The following is a 21,601-nucleotide window of genomic DNA, read 5'->3' as shown; positions in this document are numbered from 1 at the left end:
ATAGTGGTTTTTATTTTTTCTTACCTTACCTGGCACCTCAGAGATCTTGGTGGGTTGGTGTGGTCTTGGTCTAGAAAAATGCCTTGTACTAGTATTACCTCTGGAGGTAGGTATCCTCTCTCTGTCCAGGTTGCCTTGGCCTTAGGGTATTATCACTGTAATGGGGTATGGCTGGTGATGGGGCTCTGGGCCTCGAGTTCCCAGTGCTGGCTCCTTGTAACTAGAGGCTGTCAACCAAGCTGTGCTGAGGCATCTCTGCTGCCTCTATTGGGTTCTGCCATGATGGGTTGGGGGGGCGCGGCTTGATAGTAATGGTGGGCACTAGTCTACTGCTGTCACACCGCTGCACTGCATGTCCACCCTTGTCGCCAGGTTAAACTGCAATGGGTGCTGGCCACTCAGGCCAGGATGGTGCTTCTGCCCCCCCGGCCCTATGGACTACCGTGCTAGGGCTGCAGCCTGACTTCTGCTGCATAAGCTGGGGCTGTGGCAGACACTCAACTGCATCTGCAGCCCAGTCTGTTTTTCTCCCTTCTACCTTCCATGCTCGTTCTACTACATCCACCTTCATTGGCTTGATGCATGGATCTCTCAGACATGTTTGTGTGTTGAGCAGGGAATCAATCATTTGTTGAATTATAGTTGTCCAACTTGTAACTTTAAGGGCAAAAACCAAGGGTCTTCTCACTCTGTGATGCTGATGTCATTGTCCTCTTTTGTGTTCTTAATATTGTCTTTTGAAGAGTTTTTAATTTTGTAAGATGTTACTTTCTATACATTTTTTCCCTTTTATGGATTGTGCTTTTGTTGTAGTAGCTAAGAAGTATTAGTGTTACTCAAGATCACAAACTAGAAGTTTTATAGTTCTATGTTTTACACTTAGGTTCCTGATCCATTTTGAGTTAATTGTTATATATGCTTGTTATTTACATCCTCTTGCTTGTTTTACATATAATTATTCAGAAGTTACAATTGTTAAAATGTTCTTTTTATAAAATAACTAGAGGCCCGTTGCACAAAGAGATTCGTGCAATAGGCCTTCCTTCCCCTGGCTGCTGGCACTGGTTTTCCTCTGGGACCCAGGCCTTTGCTCCGGCCGCAGCAGAGAAGCCAAGCCTCTTTAGTCTTCAGTTGTCTTCAGTCTTCGCTCTGAGCCTTCGTATACAAATTAACTGCCATCTTTGTTGGGTTAATTTGCATACTCATCCTGATTGGCTGGTGGGCGAAGCAGAGTGACACCAATTTGCATGTTTCTCTTTTATTAGTGTAGATATTTTTATTGATTTCAGAGAGGAAGGGAGGGGAGGAGAGAGAGAGAGAAAAACATTAATGATGATGGAGAATCATTGATTGGCTGCCTCCTGCATGCCCCCTACTGGGGATCAAGCCTGCAACCCGGGCATGTGCCCTTGACTGGAATTGAACCTGGGACCTTTCAGTCCACAGGCCAACGCTCTATTCACTGGGTGAAACAGGTTAGGGCTTAAAATTTTCTTTAAAAAACCAGCATTCAGTTTAAATTATAACTTCAATGAAAAAGTAAACATTTCTCTGTTGAGAAAATAAAATATTTTTTAAGTGTTAGAAATTAATAGCATTAAGAGGTAGTATTAATATTTCTCAAGCGTTAGAAATTAGTAGCATTAAGAGGTACTTCTTCCCCCTCATGGGGCCTTTCTTCCCACTTGTTCTTCTCTGGACCAGTTGCCTGTATAGTTCATTCCTTCTCTTCCAGTCTTTGGGCAAATGTCACTGCTAGTGAAGCCTTCTCCAGTCATACTATTTAAAATTGCAATTCCTTTCCTTTCAATAGTCCTAGCTCTACTTCCTGCTTTATTTTTCTCATAGCACTTTACCATCTTCTTTATGAATTTTATTTATTTTTCTCTACTGGGATATAAGCCTAGCATATGGTAGGTGCTCAATAAACGTTGAGTGAATAGAGTGAATAAATATATAAAGTTATAAATACCACAGTGTTAAAGCTCAGAGCCTCTAATAGGAACATAATAACAAAGAAAATAATGTTGTAATAAATTATTTAAGATAATTCAGTAAACAGTTGCTCTAGAAATCTTGATTCATGATTTTTTTATTGTTATTTGCAGGGTTCGGTTTGGCAAAGACTTGGTGCAGATGTGACAGCAGTTGAGTTTTTGGGTCATGTTGGTGGAATTGGAATTGATATGGAGATATCTAAAAACTTTCAACGCATCCTTCAAAAGCAAGGATTTAAATTTAAATTGAATACAAAAGTTACTGGGGCTACCAAGAAGTCAGATGGAAACATTGATGTTTCGTAAGTATGCTACATTTGATTTTGATGATATCCTCATCTTTTTCTTTAAGAAAAATTATCAGCCTTTCAGTATTTTATAATTTTAGGTTATTTTATAATATAAAACCATTTTATTGCTTAGTATAACTCAGTATTGTTAAATCAGTCTATTGAAATTCATAATTAAGAAGATGGTAGAAAAAGTAATTCAGTGTTCTCATTGTAATCATTGTTACAATGATTAGTGTAGTTTCTTTTTCATAGTATACATTCAGAAAATTTAAGCTCACAAGACTCAGTAAAATGAATTCAATATTTTTAGACTGGTATGTAGGGAAATCAGTATTATTAACTAGATTTACTATGTGCCTGGCACTCTATTTATTAAACACTTTTATAACTTATTAACTTGCCTATGGTCACACAATTAGTGTCAGAGTCACTACTTATACTTGGATCTTTTTTACTATAAGACCTATTTTCTTAACCTGTGTTATACTGTCTGTTTTTTTTTTTAAGATTTTAATGATAGACCTCAAGGGAATATGTATATTTTTTCATCGTCTGACCCTATGTTATAATTCTAATAAAATAAACTTACACTATTAGAAGTGTCATCAATACTTGAGAACTGTCTGGTCTTAAAATTTCCAAGTCTATCAGCTATTTATGTAGAAGTGTGTTTAACAGTTGTAACACTGTTCATTATCTAGTATTGAAGCTGCTGCTGGTGGTAAAGCTGAAGTTATCACTTGTGATGTCCTCTTGGTTTGCATTGGCCGACGACCTTTTACGCAGAATTTGGGTCTAGAAGAGCTTGGCATCGAACTAGACCCTAGAGGTAGAATTCCAATCAATTCCAGATTCCAGACTAAAATTCCAAAGTAAGTTGCATAATTAACTGCATTTTCAATAATTTTGAAGTTTATGTCAAACACTACTTTGAAAATAAGACTTCTGTCATGCTTAAAAATGCTGATTTGGCTCAGTGGATAGAGCGTCGGCCTGTGGACCGAGGGGTCCCAGGTTCGATTCAGGTCAGGAGCATGTACCTTGGTTGTGGGCACATCCCCAGTGGGGGGTGTGCAGGAGGCAGCTGATCGATGTTTCTCTCTCATCGATGTTTCTAACTCTCTGTCCCTCTCCCTTCCTCTCTGTAAAAAAATCAATAAAATACATTTTTTAAAATTGCATTGGCTTTGGGGAAAAATAGTAAATTATATGTGAAAGCAAAATAGTTAATTTCATTACTGAAAATTAGAACCCAAACTTTGATATTTAAAGAGCTGAATTTAATATATTTTTGGGTGACTTAATAACTAGAACCTAAGATTTTGGGAACATGGCATAACTGAAGATGAGTATCTGTGCTTTCAGAAGTTTACTCTTTCTTTTGATCTGTGTTGTAGTATCTATGCTATTGGTGATGTGGTGGCTGGTCCAATGCTGGCTCACAAAGCAGAGGATGAAGGCATTATCTGTGTTGAAGGAATGGCTGGTGGTGCTGTGCACATTGACTACAATTGTGTACCATCAGTGATTTACACACACCCTGAAGTGGCTTGGGTTGGCAAATCAGAAGAGCAGTTGAAGGAAGAGGTAATGGTGCACTAGGGTAGCTATACTCCAATGTGTGTGAATTGAGTTATGATACTGGCGGCTGAGAGTTATTAATATATTAATGTGTTTTAATTACTATGTAGAACATTATACTTTTAGTTTATATATTTTTCCCTTAGTGTCATGAAGGAGATCATTCACTTGCCTGCATTCCAAAACTAATTCTAGAGCTTTTCATTTTGGCTTTGACATATACACAGATGGATTGAAATTGGCATTTGTTTGTGTTTATACCAAAATATATCTCATTAACAAGTCTTTTGGTATTTCCTTCTGTATGTTCTGTGAAGAATTACTTTCTTGGCATTTATTTTCTGAACAAATGGCGGATGGTTTCACCAATGGGAATAAACTTTTTCAGAGTTTATGTAGGTTGTCATTTTTCTGTCTTTCACAGGGTATTGAGTACAAAATTGGGAAATTCCCATTTGCTGCTAACAGCAGAGCTAAGACAAATGCTGACACAGATGGCATGGTGAAGATTCTTGGGCACAAATCAACAGACAGAGTATTGGGAGCACATATTCTAGGACCAGTGAGTATTGTAAAACCAGAAATTTCATGAGGGTTTTTGGAAAGCATTGCTATTTAGTAGATTGATTTAAAACCACCAAGTATTTACATTCTGAGGTTATATTTACCAGTAAAGTTTGAATATGGCTGCTTTGTGCACCATTTCTAGCAAGGTACCAGCATCACCCTCAGTTTTGCCCACTGTATCATATACTTTCCACACTGCAGCCATGATTATTCTTTTAGAACAGTCTTTCTTTTAAAAATATATTTTTATTGATGTCAGAGAGGAAGGGAGAGGGAGAGAGAGATAGAGACATCAAGGATGAGAGAGAATCATTGATCTACTGCCTCCTGCACATCCCACACTGGGGATCGAGCCAGCAACTTGAGCATGTGCCCTGACCGGGAATCGAACTGTGACTTCCTGGTTCATAGGTCAACACTCAACCACTGAGCCATGCTGGCTGGGCTAATTATTCTTTTAAAACATGCACCATATGCCTGCTTCACACTCACCAAGTTTCTTTTCAACTGAAGACTTACAAATCCTCCCCGAATCTGGTCCTGCCTACCTTTCTGCTTCATCTCTTTCTACTTTTCCTTTTTGGACTTTCTCTCGATTTCATAAGAGGTCAAATTTTTTTCCTGGTTAGAACCTTTGTGTTTATAGTAATACCCTTTGCTTAGAATGCTCTGCCTCTACTTTGTGTGATTGGCTCCTTTATTGTTTGCGTCTCAGCTCGTGTTACCTTTTAAGAGAAGCCTTTCCCTACCACTAAATCTGAAGCATGCCCTCGCCCTAGGTATCTGATGTAACAGTAATGAAAGTAGAACATTTGAATTCCTACTCTGTAATCTTTCCTAAATAAATGCATTAACTTTAATTTTCGTAACTCTATGAGGTAGGAATTTGCTATTCCCATTTTTGAGGCAAATAAATATAATGAAGTAGTCTGTGAGTAGTTGAGGTAGTAAGTGATATAATTTGAATCCACAGTCCAAGTTCTTGACTTCTGTGCCACCTTTTTCTATTAAGCTTTTCCTGAGTGAGTGGAAGAAGTTAGTTAACTGCTCTTACAACTAATCTTCCTTTAGTGTGTAGTTGTTTTTGCCATGGAAATAAAATTACTTTTTGGCTTACTATTTTAAAGGGTGCTGGTGAAATGGTAAATGAAGCTGCTCTTGCATTGGAATATGGAGCATCCTGTGAAGATATAGCTAGAGTCTGTCATGCACATCCGGTAATTATTAACAACATAACAGAATTAATAGCTACTCTCTTTTCTTCTGACACAAGTCCTTGATTTTTAATATTAAATTTCTCCTCTTGCAGACCTTATCAGAAGCTTTTAGAGAAGCAAACCTGGCTGCATCATTTGGCAAACCAATCAACTTTTAAATTTGAAGATTATATTTTTCTGAAATTTCCTGAGAGTGTTTAAGAGATCACATTTCTGAACAGGATATGCTCACAGCTCCAAGAAATTCTAGGACTGAATTATGAAACTTTTGGAAGGTATTTAACAGGTTGGAACAGAATGGAATAATGTCATAGCTACATTTTAAATAAATTTAATATTTTGTTTTAGTACATTAATATTGCAAAAGAAATGCTACTTATAGTAGCACTCTGGAAAATTTTTTAACGCATATTTCCATGCTGTTTGTATAAGGTTCAACCTCAGTGAATTTGTTAACTAGCTTTTATCCCTGGTATAGTAAAGTTGGATTTACTTATTACATGGATGGAGCTGGAGTATGGTATGTGAAAGTATGTTTGAAGCAAGGTGATCAAGTTATTTTAAACTTGGTTTTCAGTATTGGACATAAGAGTCAGTCATTAAAATAAGATTTAAATATGTATAAACTGAACTCATGTAAATAAAAAATGATTGTCTCTCACTTGGTTTATTTAATACCGAAATTCTTGCAGTTTAGAGGTAGAATTTACGTGTTTAGATTTTTAAACTACCATCAAAGTCTGTAGTCTGAAGTATATAGTTAACCACATTTAGGAGGTATTCAAATGTTAAATAGCCACTCATGTATTATAATGGGGAATGAAGATATGAAAATAAACATTTCTTAAATATTCATTTATTGAGTGGATATCAAGATAATCTGAGTTCTTTTATGACTACTTGTGCATTCTTATTACTTTTTTAAAAAATTTATTTTTATTGTTGAGAGTATTATAGATGTCTTCCATTCCCTCTCTCCCTAACCTTTACCCCCCTCCACCTGGCTCCTGCCCCACCCTGGGCCTTCACTGCACTATTGTTTATGTCCATGGACTATGCATGTAATTTCTTTGCTTACCTCTTTCCATCCCCATCACCCCTTGACTCTGAGTTCTGTCAGTCTGTTCCATACTTTCATGTCTCTGGACCTATTTAGTTCATCAGTTTATTTTGTTCATTAGATTCCACATATAAGTGAGATCATGTGATACTTGTCTTTCTCCGACTGGCTTATTTTGCTTAGCATAATAATCTCCAGGTCCATCCATACTGTATTACATTGTAAGCTCAATTTTTTGTTTTAAATTCTCACCCAAGGATATGTTTGTAATTTTTTATTTTTAGAGAGAGGAAAAGAGAGAGAGAAGGAAACATTGATCAGTTGCCTCCAATATGCACCCTGACCTGGGATTGAACCCGCGATCTAGGTATGTGCCCTGTCAGGGAATCAAACTGGCAATATTTTGGTATATATGACAACACTCCAACTGACTGCGTCACCTGACCAGGGCTTATTTTCTTTATTATCTATACTAATAAAGGGGTAATATGCTAATTAGACTGGGAGACCTTCTGGACAAAGCCATGGTGGTGGTTAGGGCCGAGCAGGCTGGCTAGAAGGGGTGGCAGTTGGGGGCGATCAGGCTGGTGGAGGGGGTGGCAATTGGGGGCAATCAGGCCGGCAAGGGGGGGCTGTTAGGGGTGAGCAGGTCAGCAGGGTGGGGGGAGTTGGGGGTAAGCAGGCCGACGGAGGAGGGGCAGTTGGGGGCGAACAGGCCAGTAGGAGGTGCAGTTAGGGGCGAGCAGGCCAGCAGGGGGTTGCAGTTGAGGGCAAGCAGGCTGGTGCGGGGGGCAGTTGGGGGTGATCAGGCCAGCAGGCAGAGTGGTTAGGAGACAGCAGTCCCGGATTGCAAGAGGGATGTCCAACTGTCGGTTTAGGCCTGATCCCTAAACCGGCAGTCAGACATCCCCTGAGGGGTCCCAGATTGGAGAGGGTGCAGGCCGGGCTGAGGGACACCTCCCCCCCCCCCCCCCCCCCCCCCCCCGCCGCACAAATTTCATGCACCGGGCCACTAGTAGCTCTTACAAACTTGATGTACCTTTCTTCCACATTGTAGTATTAAGACATTTAAAAGGTCATTACCCTTCCACCTGTTTTGGTGATACCTACAAACTGTTTAGCTTGTACTTTTGGAGAAACAATGTAAGCGAATCTTTAATGTGTCTTTTCCTATGTAGATTTTCATTGTGTTCTTGGCTGGGTAAATGACTGTTTCTTTAAAGTGTAAACTGTTTCTTTAAAGTTATATTTCTTTAAAGTTATACAAAAAATTTTATTTATTGGTAAATATTTAAGATGGCCTTTCTTGAAATATTTAATGGTGTTAAATGACAAATAGGCTTTTGCATGTATTAACTAAATTTAAGAATCATTTTAGATTAAATAGTTCTCCAATTTGGGATAGCATGAATTTAAAGAGGAAAATAAGCTGTCTTCAAATACTAGGAATAGGCAAACTAGATATTCATTTGATTAAAATTTAAAGGTTATATTAGTCTTAAGGAAACGTTGGGAGAATATAATTTATCAGCAGAAAGCTGTATAGAATGTAATACCATCAGTTGATCAGCTAAAAAGAGAATCTTTAGTATTTTTCAGGTTTTTGTTTTGTTTTGTTTTCATATTTTATTGATTTTTTACAGAGAGGAAGGGAGAGAGATAGAGAGTCAGAAACATCGATGAGAGAGAAACATCGATCTGCTGCCTCCCGCACATCCCCCACTGGGGATGTGCCCGCAACCCAGGTACATGCCCTTGACTGGAATCGAACCCGGGACCTTTCAGTCCGCGGGCCGACGGACGCTCCATCCACTGAGCCAAACCGGCTTCGGCAGTATTTTTCAGGTTTTAATCATATTATATATGGGTCATATTTTCCTTTTTCTTATGTCCAGTAATCCTGGATTGTACATGATTCTTATGAATGATACTATGTAAAGATTCTGGATTTCGTTACATACTTAAAAATAGTGATTTTTTGTTTCAGTGGGCAGTTAACTTCTTTGTGGGGGACAGCTGCCGAGATCTCTATTCGGGTATTTTACCTTCACCTGATTGTCTGTTCATTGCATGTATAGTTATCTGGTCAACCAGAGATTGGGCACAATTTGGGGGTCCTCTCCTGTGCCTCTTGCTTTTCTGGTGTTTCCCTCCTTCATATTTCAACTACTTTGGTTGCCCTAAATTCTGTCCTCCTAGTCTTGAACCAGTAAAACTTGGCTTCTGCCTAAAAGTTGCCACTTATTGGGATCTCCCCTCAAGTGAAAAATTGTTAAAAATGGGAATTTCATACAGTGTTGATCTTTCTTCAGTGTCAACTCCCCTCTGCCTGCTTGGTTAATCTCTAATATCTTTAGGGGGGGAAAACACATTTTGTGTACAGTTTGCAGTTATCAGCAAGAGTGTTGGTCAGATATATGCTATTTGCCATTTTTTTGAAATCCCAATATTATGTGAAGTGCTAGTTTATTTAAACCTCAAACTCTAGGGAAAAAGTTTCTAATTAGAGAATACTGAAATACAATTTAATACGAAGTCCTAGCTATAGAGAGACACAAAGTAATAGTTAAATTCAACTTTAAAGATTCCCATTCAATATAGGAATGCAAATTTATTGGGGTGGGCCTGAGTAAACAGTAAGTGAAGATTTAAAATTTGTTTTATAAGTTTGAAATACTTTCTTGGCTTGTGAAAGGTGGGGCTGAGCTCATTGTCCAGTTCATTAAGCTGATTAAAATTCGTAGTTTCAATGTGAGATCTTTGGTTGGTTAGCTGTATGGGAGTGGGGAAGTAGTGACAGTGTAATACATAGGGGAAAAAATAGTTTCTCTAGTAGGTGATGCGGTAGGACCACTTTCTTAAAGTGACAAATAACTGCCTCGAACCAGAGGGAAGTTGCCTTATTGTTTAAATTACAGCTGTTTACATAACTTTTGTTCAGGCCCAGCTTCAAATGCAGCTGTGTTAGATGTGTGGGTGGGTAAGTAGTACACAGAATGGTTGCTGAAGAATGTGTGAGAAAACCAGGGCTTGGCCTGCTACCCAGCCAGCTCAGCTATAAAGTTGGCACAGGCTTGGCAATTGTATTCCCGTTATTTTCTTTGTCATATGATTGTTTTGGCCTCACCTACAGATCTTAGCAAAGAATCTGTAGTTTGTGAGTTAAAATATAATATAAAAGCTGAGAAATTACGGTCTCATTCTGTACTTTCTAAACTCTGGCCCACTTTAATTTAAACCTTCCCCAGAGCAACCCCGAACGTGTTCTAGGTGGTAATACCTAAAAGCCACAGTTTTCTAAAAATTGCTTTTTGTTCTTTTTCCTAGAGCAAGGAATACTGTGGGAGTTTTGGAGATTGGAGCAGCTAAGCAGCTACTGAAATTGTGCAAGTAGCTCCAGGTCTAGCCTGGGACGTGGTTTGGGGTGGATTTATGGAGGATATTGACTTAGCAAAGAGATGAATAATAGCTTGTTTATAGACAACAGACATTGGGCTCCATGGAGGCAATCAACTGGTTTATAAATCCATCTTTACAGTGAAAATAACATTCTTTGTTCAAGGGATTCATGAACACTAAAATCAGTAAAAGTAACAATTTAAGAAATATACTAAACATATTTATACAAAAGCACTATACTTTATTAAACTCCATACAAAATGTATGGTGATTAAGAACATTAAATAGGCCATGAGTTTTACTTTGAAGATCAGTAAGTCAGTTTTTAAATGTAGTTATTTTACTTTGGTCACCTCAGCTGTCTTATAGCCCTTCCTCCTTCATTACAAGCAGGTGCTGTAAATAGTAACTTTCTGGCTTATATCCTTCAGGAGTGAACGGACTTCTCCTTCCAGTCTTTCTAATTCTTGAGCTTTATCTTCTAAATATTTTTGATTGTCCTCATATTTTCTTTCTAAATCTGTGAGAGAGAAAAAGAAAAAGTCTGAGCAATTTATACTGTGATGATCTCAAAACCTAATAATTATCTTTGCTTATAAGGTTTTATTAAGTGCCTGAGACAAAGTGAATGGATTTTCACCTTTTAAATAAAAAACTATTAATGTATTTATTTAAAAATGCTTTGTGAAAGCATGAACCTAGGTGAACAGACCTACCTTTCAGGAGCTGAAGCTTGCTGTTTGCTTGAGCCAAAAGTGTTTTTGCTTCATTTTGTAGCATTTCAGCTTTCCTTCTGGCATCAGCTGACTCTTCGGTTTTTTTGGCAATTAAATTTTCTACTTTCTTATATTTTTCATCAAGTTCACCATCCAGAGTCTACAGTCCCACATTTAGACACAACGAAGTGATAATGTTAGTGTCAGTAATTACATATAAGAACAGTAGTATAATTGTGGCAAGCTTGGGTCACATAGGTATTAACTTGGACAGCAAGCATTCTGGATTAAGGGCCCCTATCAAGGGGGCTCAGGCTTCAAGCTATTCAGTGGTAAACAATTGAAAACAATCTTGAAACAGTGGAATTACATACAATATTGATATAACTTTTAAAAACATTTTGGAGTTTTAACAGGTCTCTAGGGCTAAGCCCTCTCCTGCTGATTAGCACTTTTCCATGGAGACATTGTAGAGAGAGTAGGAGTTTCTCAAAAGTAGATGTGCTGAGATCTAAACATTTAAATTTCAAAAAGGGCTCATTTTGAAGAAATGGAAGGAGGGCCATCTGGATTCTTGACTAATTTAGGGTTTGTAGAGACTTGTTACTAAGAAATTGGGGAAAAGACAGGTTTAATTAAAGGAAGGGTGAGATGATAGCATATGTGGGTGGTTAAGAGGAGAAATTGGTGTAGGTTTGGAAAGATGGTTACAAGTGATTCTTTTGAGAAACACTTTGAACAATAGCCATTGTTAATAGGAATTTCATGTCAAGGGGTTTTGTTCCTATTTATTGTAATCAATGTCATGTATGCAAAATGATCTGTAAGAAGATTATTTGGGAAATTTATGCTCTCAGAACTGCAGGAAATGAGTGGAAAAGACGTGGAAGTGAAATTTTCTTATTGTTTTGTTCTTTTCCCTGACCCAAGAGGTATAGGGTAGAGTGTAAATTCTACAACTAGAGAAGTGAAGGAAGAGCATTGAGACCGGTAAGAGCTGGCACCTGGATGTGCTCTTCTTTAAACTGGGAGGGAGATACAAGTTCCCACCCCAAAGCCAAAGTAATTTCAAGAAAAGTCTTGAAATTAATTTTAGTTATAACTCCCTACAGTGTGAACATTCTCCCCAAAAGTTTAAAAGGGTTCCTTGGAAATAAAACCCAGACAATTTAGAAATAAATTACTTGGCTTCTTGGTGAAAAAATTGCATCATGTGAGATTTTCTCTGCAAAATTAGAGTACCTTCCAGTGAGAAGCACGAGAAGGGGGGTTTAATTCAAAATGAGTGTGGAAGGGGTGAGATGTTGGTTCCCCTCCTACTAGCTGGTCTCTGTTGTGAACTCTTTAATGATTCCTCAAGTGGCCAGGTAATACTGTATGCCTAAAGATCTTCCTGATTGAAATACAGAAATAGATGCTCAATATGCTTGTTTTAAGACTTCCACCCCTAACTTAATTTCATTTTTCCAAACCCTGTCTACGTTTGGATTTGAGGATCTAGGTCATGCTTATTGGATACTTTTCATATCCACTTCCATTCTTTTCCATCTGTGTCTTTAAAGACTGCTTTGTCGGGACATGTCATTTGGAAGTTTCTGATAACTAACCATATTAGGGCCGTGTTCCTTAATCCCAAGGAAGGCAGTGAGACTAGTTGCTCCTTGACCAACACAGCCATGAAGTGACAGAGATGTACTTGCCTTTTTAACGTCTTCGGCACTTTGTTTCACAGCATAGACTACTTTTTCAATATATCCTGCCTCCCCAGAGTTCTGCGCTGCCTTCCGCTTAAGTTCCTCCATATTCCTTTCCAGCTCGCTGATGCGCTGGGAGGCGTTGAATAAGGTTTCCTCAGAAGCTGCTGTTTCAGACTCAATCTAAAAATATAGTGTCAGTCATTCAGCAAGCCATTAACCTAAGAGGTGGTAGGAAGTGCTATGAACATAAGTTACTAGGAAGATTTAAAAGACTGCTATGCCATTTTTTTCTAGACGAAAAGAAGTAATTATTAAAAAGAAAATATAAATTCAAGGAAGCATAGTAAAGTGCCCAACTTTAAATGGTGTTTGACATATCTCATGTTAACACATTGTTTGCGGGTAGTTTTTATCGCGTGCTAACAGGTGGCGCGGGCCATTTTTGCAGTTGAATAGATTGATTACCGTTATACCTGGAAGTACATACATAATTTACCATTGTATGTGTTAGAGACCCAAATTTTGTCCTTTGGAATTCGTATATCTGCATGTTACCATCCCTTTAGAGCAATAAAAAAGTATAAAAATAAACGTATTTATACGTTACCCGCATTCTACCGCTAGTCTATAAAAAACGTATTAATACGTGTCCCGCGCTCTACTACCAGTCAACGTAAAACGTATAAATACGTTTCCCGCATACAGTGTGTTAGCTATATTCTTTTGGTACTTCTGGTGATCTAGGCTGAAATGCACATGAAGTTTCTCCTTAGGGTAAGAACCACCCCAGGCAGCTTGATGTGTTGAGAAGCACTTTAAGGACATCTGCAAATGTTGGCCAATGAGCACAAATAAACAGATGTGAGAAGGGGGATTTCCACATAAACTGCCAGATGTTTGTGGGAAAATTATAACTTCCAGTCACCTTTATTTTTTTCTATCAACTTGAAAGGAAACTCTAGTAATGGAGTTTATGGCACTTCAGAAACTACCTGTAAAGTTAATTACTGAGGACATAGAGACCAGGAATGTTAAGACTGCACAATTACTGATAGGATTGGGAAATGGGAGCTGTAAATAAAGTTAGGGGAAACACATCATCTGGGCAACTAGCGAAAAATCCACATTTGATTTCTTTTCAAAGTATAATGAATAAACATTGATTTTTTTTACAGAGAGGAAGGGAGAGAGATAGTTAGAAACATCGATGAGAGAGTAACATCGATCAGCTGCCTCCTGCACATCTCCCACTGGGGATGTGCCCGCAACCCAGGTACACGCCCCTGGCTGGAATCGAACCCGGGACCCCTCAGTCCGCAGGCCAACGCTCTATCCACTGAGCCAAACCGGCTTCGGCTAAATTTTTTTTTAAGACTAGCCAAAGTAAGCAATCTGGCTCATGATAGATAGAAAAACCAGTTTCACTCAGCACTCCCTTTTTCTTAGAAATGATTCTTAAGGATGGGTCTATTTCCATAGGATTATCTCTGAGTAATAATAATGCCATAGTGAAACTAAAATTTGTATTTCAAACCAAATGATTCTTAACCTAAAAGTTCATCTACTAATTAACTTAGAAAAATTCTTAGAGGCGGATAAACCAAGATGGCGGCATAGGTAATCACCTATATATGCTGCCTCTCACAACCACATCAAAATTACAACTAAACGGCAGAACAACTACCACCCAGAACCGCGGGAAAGCTGGCTGAGTGGAAATTCTACAACTAGAGAAGTGAAGAAAGTGCATTGAGACCGGTAAGAGGTGCAGAGACGAAGAAAGTGCTGGCACCTGGATTGCCGGGAGCCGGTCCATGCTTGCTGTTTCAAGGGACCTGGCATATATGGCATACTGTTCTTAATATGTTTGCTCACCCTCTTGGCACTATGTGTTTTAACCAAGGTCTCCTCTCTGAGAAAGGTTGTTTCCCCAGGTAGGGATTTTCCCCTGAAGTTAGGGAGGGAATAAAACCTCTTAACTAAGTGCCAGGCGGGTAATTAATCACTTTAACTACGAACAATCATGCTTAAGCTACATAATCTTTACTCCCTGGAATGGAGATAAGAAACGCCCTAACCTTTGGAATAGAGATTGATAGGATTGAATCAACTGGTATAAATACAGATGTAATAAGACAGCAAGACACAGAACTTAGAATACAGAGCTTAGAACACAGAACTAGGAGAGACGGAACCTAGGCACAGAGCCTACACAGAACGTTCTCTAGAGACAGAAGAACTTCGCTGGAGAGAACATGGCAAAAGATCCTGGACAGAAACTGGCCTCAGAACCTAGAGACAGAACCTAGCGAGAGAACATGGCAAAAGATCCTGGACTGAACCTGACTACAGAAATTGGCAAGAGAACCTGACTAGAACCTGGTGACTGAACCTGGCTGGAGAACCTGGACAGAACTTGGCTGGAGAACCTAGCGAGGGAACATGGCTACAGAACCTGGCTGGAGAACCTAGCGAGGGAACATGGCTACAGAACCTGGCTGGAGAACCTGGAGAACCTAGCAAGAGAACATGGACACAGAACCTGGCTGGAGATCTGAAGCAGAACTTCGCTGGAGATCCAGACCAGAACTTGGCTGGAGATCCTGGCTAGAGATCCTGGCTAGACTGCTGATCAACTGAACACTGTCTCCGTGTCCTTCCTTCTTCACCGACTCCGTCCACGCCTTTGGGGACCCCTGGACCTGCTGGGGCAGGACCCCGGCACTGGATGTGGTGTTCTTTATTGTATTATTTTTATTTTTTTTTATTTTTTAAAATTTATTTTTTTACAGAGAGGAAGGGAGAGGGATAGAGAAGTTAGAAACATCGATGAGAGAGAAACATCTATCAGCTGCCTGCTGCACACCCCCTACTGGGGATGTGCCCGCAACCAAGGTACATGCCCTTTACCGGAATCGAACCTGGGACTCTTCAGTCCGCAGGCCGACGCTCTATCCACTGAGCCAAACCTGTTAGGGCGGATGTGCTGTTCTTTAAACTGGGAGGGAGATACAAGCTCCCGCTTGCTTTGAACTCCAGTTACAGGCGAGACTTGGGGGGACCCAGACACACGGGGAGAAACTAGACTGTCTGGCATTAGGACAGAAACGTGAGGGCGGCTTACTCTTAGAGGTGCTTGCAGTAATCATTGTTCCTGCGTGGGGCGCGGAGAACCAGGGACTTCTCCGGTTCAGGGCAGCCATTGCTGTTTGCGCTCTGCCCTGGTGATTCCCAGAGACCCCACCCAATTTACAACCCACCCAAGCTGTGCGCATTGGCTTTTGCATATGAATAGCCTGTCCTTTCGCCTAAAACAAACTGCAGCTGGGTCAGAGAACTCTAGAGATTCCAAAAGAAGGCCCACTACCTGGCAGCAGCAACGGCCTTTCTTCACAGCTGGGCCTCGTCTGGGCACTTCCAAACCCCATACAAAAAGGAGGAATCTGCAGATGTCTCTGTAGCTCCTGCTGGGTGGCCCCAGACAGTGGCTGACCTTGCACCTCCTTGGAGATGATAATGGATTACAACTCTTCACATCCATAAGAGACACACTCAAGGGGCAGACTCAGCACCAAAGCCCTACTGAAGCAAGTCCTGCCCCATGAGGGTGTTTCCTGCACAACAGATCTTCCAGTGTAGACACAGCTGGTCACCACATCCAGTTGGCCTGGAGGTAAATTCCTCCCAGTGATACCAACAGCAATCAAGGGTTAACTACAACAGGACTGCGCAAACATCCCACAAAGGGGTGCACCAAGAGCATCCACCTCAGGTGACTGGGGAGGCTGAGCCACTGGGCCCTATAGAACACCAACCACACAAGGCTACTCTATCAACTCAAGGAGACTTAGCAGCTAACCAGTACATAGAAACAAACACAGGGAAGCAGCCAAAATGCAGCAACAAAGAAGTCACAAATGAAAGAAATGGATGAAAGCAAAATACTGGATATAGAGTTCAAAACCACGGTTTAAGGTTACTCAAGAATCTTCTAGAAACCTCTGAGAAATTTAGTGAGACCCTCAGGGATATGAAAAAGGGCCAATCAGAAATTAAGCATACAGTGACTGAAATAAAGAATAATATACAGAGATCCAACAGCAGAAGAGAGGATCAAGTCGAAAGATTTGAAATATAAGGAAGCAAAAAACAACCAACCGGAAAAACAAAAAGAAAAAAAAATCCAAAAATGTGAAGATAGTGTAAGGAGCCTCTGGGACCACTTCAAGCGTACCAACATCTGAATTATGGGGGTGCCAGAAGAAGAGAGAGAGCAAGATATTGAAAACCTATTTGAAGAAATAATGACAGAAAACTGCCCCTACCTGGTGAAAGAAATAGACCTACAAGTCCAGAAAGCGCAGAGAACCCCAAACAAGAGGAATCTAAAGAGGACCACACCAAGACACATCATAATTAAAATGCCAAGGGCAAAAGACAATATTAAAAGCAGCAAGAGAAAAACAGTTAATTACCTACAAGGGAGTACCCATACGACTATCAGCTGATTCCTCAACAGAAACTATGCAGGCCAGAAGGGAGTGGCAAGAAATAGTCAAAGTGATGAATAGCAAGAACCTACAACCAAGATTACTCTACCCAGCAAAGCTATCTGACCTTCAATTCTGAATGATAAAGAGCTTCACAGACAAGAAAAAGCTAACGGAGTTTATCACCACCAAACCAGTATTATATGAAATGCTGAAGGGTATTCTCTAAGAAGAGGAAGAAAAAGGTAAAGATAAAAATTATGAACAACAAAGTGACAACAAATACATATCAACAAGTGAATCTAAAAATCGAATAAAAAATCTGAAGAACGGAATAAACTGGTAAATAGAATCAGGGGCATAGAAAGGGAGTGGACTGACAATTCTCGGGGGGGCGGGGGGAAAGGGTGTGGGGGGTAGAGAAAGAGATTGGACAAAAGTCTTACACCTATGGATGAGGACAATGGGTGGGAACCGGGTGAAGGGGAGCTATGGGGGGGTAAAAAAGAGGAACAACTGTAATAATCTGAACAATAAAGGATTATTTTTTTTAAAAAGCTAAAAAAATAAAAAAGAAAAATTCTTAGAGTAGTTATAATTCATAGGAGATAAGCTTAATAGTTTTATTAGCGACCCGGTGCACAGATTCCTGCACATTGAAAGAAAATTAATTACAAGGTGGCTGGTGCGACTGGGCAAGACAGGTTGGACACGCCTTGGAGCCAACCTCTCGTGGTCCCTCCCCAGTGTCTGCGGAGTGAGCAGGGTCACTCCGGCCGGTAGGGTCCCTCCGCCTGACCTGGGGTTATGGGCTGAAACCAACTCTGACACCCCCCGAGGGGTCCTGGAGTGCGAGAGGGCACTCTGCAAAGTTGCTGTCGTACAGGGTGTGGAACGCAAATGCAAGTGTGCAGTAAACCAGATTCGGGGCCGACAGTGCCTCAGCAACAACATAACCCACAGCCGAAGGTGGAATCGCGCAACCCGGTGAGGAATTGGGATCCCTCCTCTCTGGTTCTGGGGTGCGTCACCCAAGAACCACTGCAGCTCAGCAGCTCCTGTGCTGAGCATCTGCCCTCTGGTGGTCATTGCACCTCATAGTGACCGGTCGGACGTTTGGACACTCAGCACATTAGCCTCACATAGATGGATGAGTGAATTGGTTCTGACAAGCTTTTCATTAGCATACTTAGTTGTCTTAATTTCTTGTCACTAACCTAAAACACTTATTGTCCCCCCCATTCCCTGAGAAACAGACCATTATTAACATGCATCATTAAGGCAAATACACCTCACCTAAAATTTGATTAATACTTTAACTTGCTTTTCAAAACAGTAATTTAAAAAAATATTGAAATACTGTTCATGTTAGCATACTGAAAAATAATTATAGTGTTAGAACATAATTTTCTAAATTTGAACATGTAGCCTCAAGAAAAGGCTTTATTGGTGCTCACAGTTTAAGAGGAAGTGGCGGCTAAACTGCCGGGCCTGTCTAAACTGAGAGCAATAGAGGTTTGTATCAACTAATGGCAGGAAGGCAGTTTGAATAAACCATCTCCCAGGTATTACTAGTCATTAAGGGCGGTTAGCCTGAGATGGCTGGTAGTACTAGGAGCATCTAATCTTAAAAATGGGGAAGGATTAGGCGAGTCACCAACTTCCTTCACCTAGTTTTATAAAAAATGAACATTCCTAAAATTGGAAGGAAAAATTTGCTTAGAGAACTGATTAAAAAAGAACTATGTTTGTATTACTTTGAGAGGATTTTTACAATAAAGCATTAAATGCACGTGAAAATTCTTTGTTATCTGGTTGTCTCTAAGCGTATTGTATATAATAAAACCCTAACATGAAAATTGATCAAACAGCGTAACGACCAGTTACTATGATGTGCAATGACCACCAGGGGGCAGATGCTCAAAGTAGGAGCTGCCCCCTGGTGGTCAATGCACTCCCACAGGGGCAGTGCTGCTCAGCCAGAAGCCGGGCTCACGGCTGGTGAGTGCAGCGGCGGGTGGTAGGGAGCGAAGGGTCCCGGACTGCAAGAGCCTCGAGACTACATGGGGGACGTCTGCTGGCCCGATCCCCTCCCCCCCCCCAGGGGTCCCAGACTGCAAGAGGGAGAAGGCACAGGCCATGCTGAGGGGACCCCCCCCACACACACATGAATTTCGTGCACCAGGCCTCTAGTTTTACTTATAAAACATGTTTCCCATGCATTTTGAACACAAGATTGTTTATGTTAAGATCTCTTAGGTTCCTCTAGAATGGACATTGGAAACTGTCATTTTGACACTTTGTTGCTTTCCAGTCCTTTTCAAAACTAGTAGAATTTTACTAATGATCACCTCATAAATCTTAAGACAGGGGTGTTAACCATGTAGTTGCTTTGGGGCTGCTTCATAATAGCAGGGGTTTTCTAACAATGGACCTTGAAATTAATACCATACTTCATACTGCGGAATGGACTCTATGGGATCTCTTGAAGGAACAGGAAACTTATTTTAAGCTTTTTGGGGAAGTGAATATGAAGGGAGGCTTAATGTTCCAGTGTTGTCAGAGTCCTTTTTCGTCTTTGAAAACACGTCACTGTTAGCATCTGTGCTAAGGAAATAGTTCAGATTTTTATTCAAGTGAAAGGAATCCTTAATGTTCAATTATAAGGATTTCCTAAGTATCAAAGGCCCTTTTGGATAAAAGAGTATATGCGAGTGCTTTCACCTACATATAATAATGACTAATATCTTACCGAAGTTAGCAGGTTCTGGGTTCCTTGGATGTCTTCATCTGCTTGTTTAATTGCCTTCTCTGCTGCGATCTGGGCCTTTTCTGCTTCTTCCAGAGCTTCCTTTACCATGTCTGCAGTGACTTTAACACTTGTTGCACTTTTGCTGAGTAAAAGAATGAGACAGTGTATTATATGTGAACATGAAAAGAGTACTTCTTTCAGAAAAAAACATTTAAAGAGCAGCCTTCCTGAAATGACCCAGAGAGACTCAGAAATTTCTGTTGGTTAATTACTTCTTTTACTCCAGCCTAGATACACAGAGTAAGCCGCCCCAAATGCTGTTAGTGTCTTCAGATACCTGGCTCTTTTAGCTTCTTCTAGCAGCATCTCAGCCCTGGCAACGTCAGCAGCACTTTGCTGTAGAATAACCTCCACTTGAGAAAGGCTTTCAACTCGTTCACGAATATCTTCAGTCAAGTTCTGTAACTGCTCTGGGGTGCTAGGCATCTCCATTTTCAATACTTCATTAGCAACTGCTTCAATGCTGTCCAAATCAGCACCATCCTCTGTTAAAAGCAAAGATGTTCCCGTAAAGAGATGAAAATCATATATGGTTCACTTATTCAACCACTTAATGGTCATCTACTATGGTACTAGCACAGTGTGGTTACACCAAGACAAAACTTCCTGTTTAAGATTTTATCATCTCTTTGTGTAGGGAGATCAGATCTGTACACGTGAGAAAGTAATGCAGACAACAAAGGATAACGAATGTGCTGCGGTCTGGGAGTCAGGGAGGTCTCTGTGGAGATTGAGGAGCCCATCAGGTTTTGGAGGATAACAGTATTTGAAAGAAGAAAGGACATCTCTGAGTGGAGAGACAGTGTGGGCAGAGTGATGTGAAAGTTGAGTGGTGTGAATGATGAAGATTGTAGAAGAGACAGAGGCCAGGGTAGAAAGCTGGGACTTGATCCTAACAGGCAATGAAAAATTTCAATTGAGGGTGAAAGATTAGGTAGGAAACTACTATACATGCAAATATAAATAGTTGCTATTCCTTGTAAATGATGTGGATTCAGGAAACTACAGAAAGAAAAAAATCCAGACAAAGAAGCAAGAGAATCAGGCTGGCATATCTATCAGAAGCCAAGGAATGTCAAATGTGAAAAGAGGTAAAAACAACAACAGGTTAAGCTTTAACCCTTTTAAAAAACTCAACATAAAAATGGACCCCTAAGATTTTAAGTATAGGAAAATATGTCATTGAATGAAAACTTCCACAGAATATTCCATGCGGTATCTTTAGTAAGTACTGTTAGCTTTCTTTATTAGCCATTTCCCCTTCTTCCTTGCTAACAAAATACTGATTTGGTTCGGGCACCTACCTCTAAGGTAAGGTAAGCTTATCAAGTCAGAGTTATTAAATCCTGATTGTGTGTGTTTCGTGCCCTTCCGTTGGTTCCAATGCCTGGCAACCCTATGAGTGAGCCATGTTCACATAAATTCTAATGAGTCTGCCAAACAAATATGGTAGTTCCATTCCATTTGCCAGTGACCATTATGCATGGGACTCATTTCTGGCCAGTGAGATTTATGGAGATGACTGCTCAGAGGGTTCTGGTGAATACTCCATTCCTTTAAAAAAGATGCTACAAAAGGGACAGGTGGTCTTGTCTTCCATTAGATATCACAGTGTCTTTATATGAAGGCTGGAACTTTGGCAGCCACCTTGTAACCATGAGCAGCGAGGCTGAGAACAAAGCTGATGTGCTTAAAATGGTAGAGCAGAAAAGATGAAAAGTACATGGGTCTTTGAACCATAGAGCTATCCTACTATTGAAGTTATGTTATAC

At 40.3% G+C, this 21,601-nt stretch overlaps 2 protein-coding genes across 8 annotated transcripts in view; one reads left to right on the top strand and one right to left on the bottom strand.

Annotated features, from left to right (window-relative positions):
* Positions 1–6,510, top strand: part of DLD (dihydrolipoamide dehydrogenase) — a 28,632-nt gene extending 22,122 nt beyond the window's left edge. Inside the window, exons 9-14 of one of the 2 annotated variants that reach the window (XM_036327510.1) lie at positions 2,109–2,299; positions 2,992–3,162; positions 3,688–3,877; positions 4,296–4,433; positions 5,566–5,655; positions 5,748–6,510. In XM_036327510.1, coding sequence (XP_036183403.1) covers positions 2,109–2,299; positions 2,992–3,162; positions 3,688–3,877; positions 4,296–4,433; positions 5,566–5,655; positions 5,748–5,813 — 846 coding nt within the window. In that variant the 3' untranslated portion in view covers positions 5,814–6,510. The remainder of the gene's footprint in view (positions 1–2,108; positions 2,300–2,991; positions 3,163–3,687; positions 3,878–4,295; positions 4,434–5,565; positions 5,656–5,747) is intronic. The other variant, XM_036327511.1, reaches the window with a different exon arrangement.
* A 3,709-nt stretch (positions 6,511–10,219) lies between these two features.
* Positions 10,220–21,601, bottom strand: part of LAMB1 (laminin subunit beta 1) — a 74,511-nt gene continuing 63,129 nt past the window's right edge. For 2 of the 6 annotated variants that reach the window (XM_036327505.1, XM_036327504.1), the window contains exons 30-34: positions 20,107–20,314; positions 19,770–19,911; positions 12,531–12,707; positions 10,831–10,990; positions 10,492–10,634 (exon numbers count right to left, since the gene is read on the bottom strand). In XM_036327505.1, coding sequence (XP_036183398.1) covers positions 10,498–10,634; positions 10,831–10,990; positions 12,531–12,707; positions 19,770–19,911; positions 20,107–20,314 — 824 coding nt within the window. In that variant the 3' untranslated portion in view covers positions 10,492–10,497. The other 4 variants (XM_036327506.1, XM_036327507.1, XM_036327508.1 and 1 more) reach the window with 4 other exon arrangements.

Source organism: Myotis myotis, unplaced genomic scaffold, assembly GCF_014108235.1.
Source record: "Myotis myotis isolate mMyoMyo1 unplaced genomic scaffold, mMyoMyo1.p scaffold_m19_p_11, whole genome shotgun sequence".
In the NCBI taxonomy this organism is placed as follows: Eukaryota; Metazoa; Chordata; class Mammalia; order Chiroptera; family Vespertilionidae; genus Myotis; species Myotis myotis.
The sequence above is the reverse complement of the archived record's forward strand: the minus strand, read 5'-3'. Positions and strand labels throughout refer to the sequence as shown.